The following is a 10832-nucleotide window of genomic DNA, read 5'->3' on the forward strand; positions in this document are numbered from 1 at the left end:
CACTCTCCCTCTCTCTCTCTCTCTCTCTTTCCCTCTGTCTTTCTTTCTTCCTCTTCCCCCCTCTCTCTATCTCTCTATCTCTCTCTCTTCCTCTTTCTCTGTCTCTCTGTCTCTTTGTCTCTCTCTGTCTGTCTGCCTCTCTCGTACACACACACACACACACACATGCACCAACACACACAGAGACACTCTCTCTCTTTCACCCTCAAACACACACACATACACAGAAACACACTCACTCACAGAGACAATCCCTTAAATGAACACTGTGTGTGTGTGTGTGTGTGTGTGTGTGTGTGTGTGTGTGTGTGTGTGTGTGTGTGTGTGTTTGGGAGGGAACAGATATACCAAGCTCCAACCTTTCAGTAAAATATTTTTAAACTTTTATTTTTGCTGTAACAGCCTGGCAGTATAACTCCCACATCCAAGCAGCAGCATCACAGTGCGCCCAGGTGTGCACGTGGCTGAGGATCCTACCTGTTATAGAGCAGGATGTCAGGCGTCCACACCTGATCTGTGGTGAACCTCAGGTTCTTCACACCTGGATACTCCGTCTGGTTCCACTTTAGGTAGTGGTCGAACCATTTCTGAGGATAGAGAAATCTTCAGAACGCAAAAGAGCCTGTTCTCAAGGACCCGCTGACTAAAGAATCTGCCATCAGCATCCATAATGATAGCAAGTAGGATGCATATTTGACCTCAGACTAAGAGTCTAAATTGGTGTTTTTTCATACTCCAGTCTACAAGTCCAGGAGGTAATGAAATGTTAATACTGCAGATTATTTCCCTGGAGGGAATACACTGACTCCCCATACACCCCCGCCTTCCACTAACGCTAATGCTACACACACACACACACACACACACACACACACACACACACACACACACACACACATTCACACCTCCTCCCCAGCCACCTCGTGGCCTATAGCTACTAATGCTACACACACCGCATGCATGCAGCACACACACACACACACCGCATATGCCTTTGCACAAACCTGCGGCACGCATTACTTGCGTATTCCACAATAGGAGTAAACCTGATTGAGCTTACCATATTTACCCATATGTTGGTGGTGAGGACCTGGTTCTTCTCATCCTGAAAGAGAGCCAAGGAGAGCTTTTATCAGGCGCTGCATTCACACTCTGGGCACAAACACGTTTTTTCCCCCCTCTCTTCCTTTCCACCTTCATATGGAGATGTGATATCACTCTAATCCATGCAGTTCACACTCTCACTGTGATTGCTACCATTTAAAGCCCACTGATTTACATTTTATGGAGACCGTCTTTACTTGATGACGGTGCAGCATCTTAATCAAAAAAGACAAAATGGGGGCAAAAAGTGACAAAAATAAAAAACGAGAAGAAGGTGTCTCTCGCAGAGTCATTCTGACACGCACACAAACGGCATGGAGATATTGCACATGTGCTTTTTCACGGCTGTGACGCGGTAGGGTCTCCCTGTCGGCCTGTCACTGCCTGTCACTGTGATTTATCAGGCTTATTTAGAGCACTGAGACGCGTCACACTGAGACATCAGCACATCATTTTTAGGGGAGGTGCACTGATCGGTCATGGCTCAGAATGTAAGAGGATGTTGAATGAGCCCACACACACACACACACACACACACACACACACACACACACACTGTACATGTACACACTCACACACACACACACACACACACACACACACACACACACACACATGCACACATACTGTACATGTACACACACAAACACACACACACACACACACACACACACACACACACACACACTACATGCACACATACTGTACATGTACACACACACACACACACACACACACACACACACACAGATGGAAGGCCGGGCCGTGTGAGGCATGAGTGCAGAAGCTTCCAAAGCTTTCTATCAGACGATGTCTCACTCAGCATACTTCTGCTGTAAGAGTCAATCACCAAGTGAAATACGTCTGACAGCAGGATGAAATGCATAGAACTGCAGCACACAGACATGTGAGCTAGAAGGACAGGGTGTCTCAGAAGAACACTTTGAAGTGGCCACTTAAGATCGAGAGCAGCTTCAGACAATACTGCATTGGGTGTCCTTTTTCTCCCAGTCTTGGGTCATCAAGCTTTACCATCTTCATCGTGTCATATTCAATCCAACCCTCTCCGAGCTTTGCATGCTCTCTTATAGAGTTAGAGGATGTTCTACACACACACACACGAGCATGTGAACACACACACACACAGATATAGAAATTCACAAATTCAGATATTCACATTCAGACATCTACACACAAAAGTGCACATTATCTTCACATGGACTCGCACGAACACACACACACACACACACACACACACACACACACACACACACACACACACACACAGACACAGACACAGACACAGACACACACACACAAACCAATTATCTTTCCCTCACTCTAACTCCTCACACACACACGTATTGTGCATCTGTCTTTCTGCTCTAGACAGAAACAGATATAAACACAAACCAGCCCTCACCTTTTCTCTCTCCTTGTGTCTTACACACACACACAAACACACACACACACACACACACAAATCAATTATCTTTCCCTTTCTATACATCTATCTTTCAGACAAACAGACACACAAACCCACACACACACAAACCCATACACACATATGGTTGGTGTAAAGAGTGCAGCTCTGTGTGTGTGTGTGTGTGTGTGTGTGTGTGTGTGTGTGTGTGTGTGTGTGTGTGTGTGTGTGTGTGTGTGTCTTGGTGGCTTACACAAGGCAGCATCTGTGTGTATGTGTGTAAATTGGGAAGATTAATGGTGGCAGGTGGCAGACAGCAGACAACAGACAACAGACAACAGACAACAGACCTGGTAAATCAGACAGAGGAGCCTGAGGGCTATGGGCAGGTGGGGGGTTGAGTGTAAGCAGGAGGGAGGGAGAGAACCGCTGAGCTGTGTGTGTGTGTGTGTGTGTGTGTGTGTGTGTTTGTGTCTGTGTGTGTGCATGTGTGTCTGTGTGTGTGCATGTGTGTCTGTGTGTATGTGTGTGCGTGTGTGTGTTTGTGTGTATGTGTCTGTGTGTATGTGTGTGTGTGTGTGTTTGTGTGTATGTGTCTGTGCGTGTGTGTGTGTGTGTGTGTGTGTGTGTGTGTGTGAGAGAGAGAGAGAGAGAGTCACTGTACCACGTCCATAATCTGTACCAGGCTCATGGACAGCACCACGGTGTGTGTGTGTGTGTGTGTGTGTGTGTGTGTGTGTGTGTGTGTGAGAGAGAGAGAGAGAGAGTCACTGTACCACGTCCATAATCTGCACCAGGCTCATGGACAGCACCACGGTCAGAGGCAGGGAGTCGTTGGCCACCGGCCGCTCCATGCGGTTATAGTCCTTCAGCAGGCTCTTCAGCAGAGACCTCTGGTAAGGGCCCTGCACAGAGACTGAGAGAGAGAGAGAGAGAGGAGAGAGAGAGAGAGAGAGAGAGAGAGAGAGAAGGGAGAGAGAGAGAGAGAGAGAAAGAGAGAGAGGGGGGGACAGAAAAAGAGTGGGAGGGAGAGAATGTGGCAGTAAAAGATAAACAAGGGGGGGATAAGAGAAACAGAGAGAGAAAGAGAGAGAACAGACACTGTGAATTACACTGTCAGAAATGCAGCAGCAGTACCGAAAACAGACACCAACAATGCCCAAACATCACACACACACACACACACACACACACACACACACACACACACACACTCAGTGAAAAGCAGAGTGAGAATAAAAGCCAATGAGACTGTGAGAGGGGAGTAGAGGAGGCCATGGGAGACCCGGGTGTGGAGATAACGACGCAGCGTAATGTCTGCAATAGCCTGGATAAGGATAGCCTGGATAAAGCCATATCAATCAGGCCCTTGTAAAAAGCACATCTCAATGAATATAATGAGGAGTCAGAGGAGAGATGAGGAGAGAGCAGGAAAGAGGAGGATCACAAACAAAAGGAGTTGGGAGAGAAAGACAGGAGGCCTTTTAGGACAGAGAGAGAGGCTGGGGGGAGAGATCAGAGAGGATGGGGGGAGAGACCAGAGAGGCTGGGAGGAGAGACCAGAGAGGGTGGGGGGTGAGATCAGAGGGGGTGGGGGAGAGATCAGAGGGGGTGGGGGAGAGACCAGAGAGGCTGGGAGGAGAGACCAGAGAGGGTGGGGGGTGAGATCAGAGGGGGTGGGGGAGAGATCAGAGGGGGTGGGGGGAGAGATCAGAGGGGATGGAGAGATCAGAGGGGGTGGGGGGAGAGATCAGAGTTGGAGAGGAATATGACAGAATCTTTGTGGAAGAATAGAGGAGAAGCTACATGTAGCTCTGACACAAAACACTTGTACAGTTAGCAGGCCAGTTTAAGAAAATGTTTACAGTTAAAAGCCCAGTTCAACCAAATAAAAAGTCCAGTCAAACAAAATGTTACAGTTGAATGAGCAACAGAATGAGATGGGTGTTTTGCTATGGGTGTAGGAAACACACTCTTATCTACATACACACACACACATTACTGCGTAATGGTTCTTTAAGCTTTAATAGCCTTAATAGTTATTTGCATTTTCTCCCTAGAACCTTCTGGTGAGGGTTCCTTTGTGATCCCTTGAAGTTTAAGGGGTCACAAAGGAACCCTCACCAGAAGGTTCTAGGGAAAAAATGCAAATAACTATTAGGCTGTGCCTCCTCAACAAACAGATATTGGCATTGAGATTGTAGCTAAAAATATTCTTCAGAAAATTCAAGTAGGGCCTGAACTGTAAAATGATCTAGGGACACAATGGCAATAAATTAGTCTTGCATGATTGCATTCATGTGTCCAAAACCCTGGATTGAATTTATTTCAAGAATGCTAAAAAAAATAAGTGTTTTGCATTCCTCAAAGGAAAACATCACACATTCAACCATCAACCTCAAGTCAAATACTGTAATAAGTATCTGACACAGGAATAGGAATGACATATATATATATATATATATATATATTGAGGATAATGTATTTGTAAAGCTATTTTAAAGTATCAAGGTTGATAAGAATGAATGACACTATAACACAGCACAGCCTGCAGCAGTGAATACAATCGATTTAAACACAAACTACTCTTAATTACTGACAGAATTTCTGCCTACTATGTAAACAAATATGAATATGTCAGGTGCTTCCAGGCTCCTAAGCAGTTGCAGTAATAGATGCATCATTCATCTCTAATTAGGCCCACTCTACTGAACCGCTCTAACAGTTTGTCCTCCCTCGTTGTCAGACAGGGAAGATCCACTGAGGCCATCCATCAGAGGCGCGCAGACACACCCACACAAAGGTGACATCTGACTCAGGTTTTTCAGGCCTATTTGTTACCTAAACACAAACACAGACGCTAACATGCCTCTATATCAGTAGCCGTCAAATTAGCCCAAGGAGGCAGCCACTGATAGAGATGAGAGTGGGGCGCTAGCGTCATCTTTCAAAGGAGAGGGGAGATGGATCCAGCGCAGTCTCTGTCACCTCTATGATGACAGGCTGCGACAATAAAGGCATTTTATCCTTATTAAAGACAACACTGAAATCGGTCTTCAGCGCAGAAACCTCAATGAGGCTTTGATGCATAGAAGGCCTCTGCTCTGCACTGCACTGCTCTATCCTGTCTGTCTGTTTCTTTGGGGTTGTTGTTTTGAAAACTGAGCCAAGCATTTGGCTCAAACAAACATTTACGTTTGTTTCCATGGCATTCTTAGAGATCTCTGCTTGTGCGTCACCCCCTCCTGGTCTGTAAATGAGAGAAAAAAAAATTGTGACACTCACTGCTTGTGATGCTTTGTTTGTTTGTTTGATTGTTTGTGTTTTCCTTGGAGGCTTGTTTTCCCCACTTATGAATAAACTCATCATAGTCACATTTACCCCCCAGGTTTATTTAATAAAATTTGCTACAAAAAAACTGAAAAAAAAAAAAACAGTAAAATTGAAGCCAAGCTAACAACGAGGTTGACAGACCATTAGGCCTATCACATTTCCCAAACATCTGCCAATTTTGTACCACAATTAGACAGATTTTTTTTTTTAACACCCCGACACTGTGGTCTTTCATGGCGCAAAGTCATTTAGACAAGCAGCACATGACAGAGAAGGCCTAGAAACACTGTTTGCTAATCGCTTCCCGGCCCCAAGACAATCTGTTGATTAGCCTCTGTTTGCTAATGCTAAAAATACTGTAAACAAGTCATAAACTGTGCGTCGAATAACCACACATTCACTGGTGCACTATATAGGGCAGTGTTTCTCAAAGTGTGGTCTGTGGACAACTGGTGGTCTGCAAGCTATCCCAAGTGGTCTGCGAGCAGACATGGTAAAATATAATACAGACAAGTTGTTTGCAATATTGAATGTATTTATGTATGTAAATCCACACAGTTCTGCAACACTGCAGCTACACCAATTTCAAACATATGAATCCTCTGACACAATAAGCAAGGTGCAAAGACAATAAGCAAAGTGGTTCAGTGAGTAGGCCTATTGTGTAATATACTGTTGAAGTAGGTCTACTGTTTTTTTTTCCGTTTGTTTGTTTTTAAGCTAGGTTGTCCGTGAGTTTTTTTTTTTGAATTATTATTGGTGGTCCTTGGTCTGAGTTTGAGAAACACTAATATAGGAAATAACCATGCTGTGAATGGATGGATGTTCCGAACACAACATTATACTCTTAGTCAACTGTAAAGGAGCGGCAAGGCAAATGTATTTATAAACCTAGTGTATTGAATACACAGGAGTAATTCAGTGTGCTTCACAGAAACAGAACCAATGCATAATAAAAGGATAAAAGGATGAAAGCTCAAAGCTTTATGAAAGCCTCAATAAAACACTATGCTGAAGTCACATACACAGTTCGGAGCTCGGAGTGTTAAGGCGTTTGTTGTAACTTTTGAATGTGGGTTTGGATTATGTTTTGTGGTTTGATGCCCAAATCCAACTGACCTGGGTTAATCTGATAAAGGCTTAAACTGATTTAGTTTCGCTGTTGTGACAGTGCAGGTGTTTGGATAGAAAGTCAGCAGGCATTTGTGCAAATATGGCATTCACACAGTCACTGAAACAAGCTAATCCAAGGGAGATTCAGGCTACGTTTACACGGTGACGATGAAAAGAGAAGACGCAGAAGTGGCGTCTCGTCTTCATTTTTTTATTCGCGTAGACGCAAGCATTCTCAGGGGAAATCTTTGTTTATATGCAGGCGCAAGAGTATGTGATATTCGATTGGATATGCATTCCAGACCGCTGGGTGGTGGTGTGATAGAACCCCGTACATCCGCAGACATTCTAATTTGACAGTTTAGCCAGAGAGGTAATCAAGGATCTTTGGTTTAGCCGTTTAGGCGGAGGCGCAACCCGGTCGTCTTCAAAACTCTACACTCTGGAAGGAGTCTTCAGATTTTTGGCGTCTTCAAGCCCTGATGGCGGGGGCCCTGTAAACGAAAGGCACTTTATGATAAAATATTTTGTCGCCTTCCTTCGCAATCGTTCTCGTATAAACGGCCCCTTGTCAACGCTCACAAAGTATGACAAGACTGGGAAGTAACAGCAGGCCCGGGGTGGGTAATCGGGAGAATCAGGAATAGCCTATTCCCGGTGGGCCGTTTTACTTTTGGGCCGGTCGAGGAAAACATTTTTTGACATTTGTCACGTTAAGTAGGCTATACACGTTCCGCATTCTGTGCATGACACCGTTGCCTCTGCATGGGTTGTAGCCTACCTTGTGAGGGAGTTCTCCCCTCCCAAAAAGAGTTGGTTGGGTCCATATAGCCCGTCTTTTCCAAAAAGTTTTCTCAGCCAGGCAGGCCCTACAGTAGCCATAAGCGTCAAGAAGGATGGTGATGGGAGAAAGAGGCCAGGAGGGACTGAAACGGCCAGGTAGAAACGGCCAGGTAGAAACGGCCAGGTAGAAACGGCCAGGTAGAAACGGCCAGGTAGAAACGGCCAGGTAGAAACGGCCAGGTAGAAACGGCCAGGTAGAAACGGCCAGGTAGAATGCTGCTAAATGTGCATAGCTTCCAGATTACAGACAAAAGTGGCAACTGGTAAAGAGAGATAGCCTATAGGCAATGATTATTAGCAATGTAATTATTGGGCTAAGATTGGACGTTGTAGCGTTGTCAAGCTATTCGTAAGCAACATATTAAATTACTTAAAATATAGCCTTTTGTATCCGATTCATAGACTTTGCAGTATGCAAATAACAAAACTGAAGCTTGATCTGTGTAGGCCTTTGCGTCTCCTTGCGGTAAAAATTGTAGCCTCTGAACAGCAGATCAACCAGTCGACCATTGAAAATGATGAGCCCTAAATTAGTGATGAGGAGGCCATGACTACAGGGACAAGTAGAGAGGATAAATTAAAGTTATTTAATGTAAGAAAGTGCAATTATGCTACATGATAAACCTATATGCCTTGTTTGCTCAGAAGAGGGTGTAGTAAAGGAGTAGCCTAGGCTAAATCACCAAACAATATAACTTACCCATGCAAAAAAGCATGTAGCCTAAACATTAGTTCAATATGCCTCTTTGTGGAAGTGTGGGATAGGCTACATTTCAAAGGCTTTCTTTCTTTCTTTCTTTCTTTCTTTCTTTCTGTTTTTGTTAACTTGTGGAATAGTGGAATATTTTTGTTAACTTCTCAGTTGAAGTGAATTATTATATAACCTTTACACATTTGTTGAACCATACTAATAAAAACTACATTCATTTATCCAATTTCCACCACTATGGAAAAATTGGGCCGGTCTTGGGCCTGAAACTCCCGGGCTGAAAAGTGGCCCCACTCCGGCCCTGAGTAACAGAAAGCCAATTAAAATCTTTGTTCCCCCTTCATTCTCTCCATTACATGAAACTGGAGCACACAAAATAAAGATTCATCTTTGTTTGGTTTTTATTCTTTTGAATAGCTTTGTTTTTCTTTTCATCATTTTAATTTTCTCAAGGTGTGCATGATGTGTTTGAGCCTATGAGCACCAGTATGTACACTTTTAACAATGACTATCTATTCTATTGTTAATTGATACATCAGATAAGCAAGATGAGGCATAGTTTGCTGCATGATTACAACCAACCAGACTGTCTACCCATGTTGTAAGGATGCCTTAATGTATTCACAAATAGCTAATCTAATCTCTGAGCTATATTGCAGCAGAGATAATGACTTCAGCTAACGGCTATAGGGAAAATAATGCAGTCTGTCTCAGACACTCCAACAGTCCCTCAGAAAGCCTGAAAGATACCTAACGTCGCCACAGTCATGCTTGGATTGATCAGCATATTCTCACTCTCCTACCCGTGATACCACACATCAGATTGTTTTCCTCTTTACTTCGTCTGAATGCATAAACTAAGAGAGGGTTTTAGAAATAGTGCCTCCATATCAACAGGATTTAAAGAGCAGTAATCCTGGAAGGAAACAGAAACCAGAAACTTCTAGTCTGCCAGCTCTCAGTGTTGGAATGGTGGTAAGACTTGTTCCATCATAGCTACATATACTCTCTGCTCTTTCCCACCCCCCTGTCACCCCAACACACACACACACACACGACACACACACACACACACACACACACACGTACACAAACACACACACACACGTACACAAACACACACACACACACACACACCCTCCTCGGTTCCATGTTTCCCTGCTGCAGCAGCGTGTTCACAAGCACTCTTGATCGCATCACATCCATAACCATGCCTGAACTAGCTGAGCCTGGCGCCACACGCTACCACCGCCTGCTGCCGCCTCTGCTGGGCTTTTCATCCAGCCGACACAGCAGCCACAGCCACAATCTGTTTACCCACAGATTTACAGACGGAGAGAGAGAGAGGGAGCGAGGGATAGAGAGAGGGATGATGAAGAGAGAGAAGGATAGAGAGAGAGGTGGCTGAGGGAGAGTGGAGAGAGGAGAGGAGAGGATGAAATTTATGATTGCAGTTTGAATCTTGACAGGCGTAAAGCTTGTTTCTCTGACTGACTGTCTAATTCTCTGTCTCCCGGTAACCGCCACTCTTATTGCTGCAACAGAACTAACCAGCTCTCCGACACCAGCGTGTAGTTGTATGAAAACAGAGAAGCAAACAGGTAAGAGCACAAGAGTACACTAATACACACATACACGCACACAGACTGTGCGCATACACATGCACACACACATTTCTAACACATTTTTTTGTCTCTCACCCGTCCCTCAAATATAGCTACCCTTCCTGAGCTGTCTTCCTCTCTCTGTAAAACACACACACACACACACACACACACACACACACACACACACACACACACACACACACACACACACACACACACACACACACACACACACAGCCATATCCAGGAGGGACAGAGAATGAAAACCTACCCTGCACCAGTGCTGAGAATCCAAGCAGAAGCAGAGCCAGAGAGCGCCACATTCCCAGAGAGATCACACAGCTTTGGGCACGAAAGAGAAGTCCAGACCAGGGGAGTGAGAGAAAGAGCGAGAGGAAGGAGGGAGAGAGAGAGAGAGGGAGGGAGAGAGGGATGAGGATACTGAGGGGAGGTGAGAGTGGAAGTAATAAAAATGTTGAAGGAGAGAGAGAGAGAGAGAGAGAGAGGAGCGCGGTGAGCTGCAGTGATTCAAACCCACTGATCAGCGCATGGAATGAATGAGAGAGGGAGAGAGACGGGAGGGGAGAGAGAGAGAGAGAGAGAGACGGGAGGGAGAGAGAGAGAAAGAGAGGGGGAGAGAGAGAGAGGGAGAGAGATGGGAGGGAGAGAGAGAGAGAGAGAGAGACGGAGGGAGAGAGAG

General features: G+C 45.0%; 1 protein-coding gene across 1 annotated transcript in view; it reads right to left on the reverse strand.

Moving 5' to 3' along the window:
- Window positions 1-10558, reverse strand: part of chrna11 (cholinergic receptor, nicotinic, alpha 11) — a 43407-nt gene extending 32849 nt beyond the window's left edge. Inside the window, exons 1-4 of the mRNA XM_048229508.1 lie at window positions 10404-10558; window positions 3304-3443; window positions 1061-1105; window positions 478-587 (exon numbers count right to left, since the gene is read on the reverse strand). Of these exons, the coding sequence (XP_048085465.1) occupies window positions 478-587; window positions 1061-1105; window positions 3304-3443; window positions 10404-10455 (347 nt within the window). The 5' untranslated portion in view covers window positions 10456-10558. The remainder of the gene's footprint in view (window positions 1-477; window positions 588-1060; window positions 1106-3303; window positions 3444-10403) is intronic.
- Between the last annotated feature and the right edge of the window lie 274 nt (window positions 10559-10832).

This window comes from Alosa alosa, chromosome 20 (assembly GCF_017589495.1).
Source record: "Alosa alosa isolate M-15738 ecotype Scorff River chromosome 20, AALO_Geno_1.1, whole genome shotgun sequence".
Lineage (NCBI taxonomy): Eukaryota > Metazoa > Chordata > Actinopteri > Clupeiformes > Clupeidae > Alosa > Alosa alosa.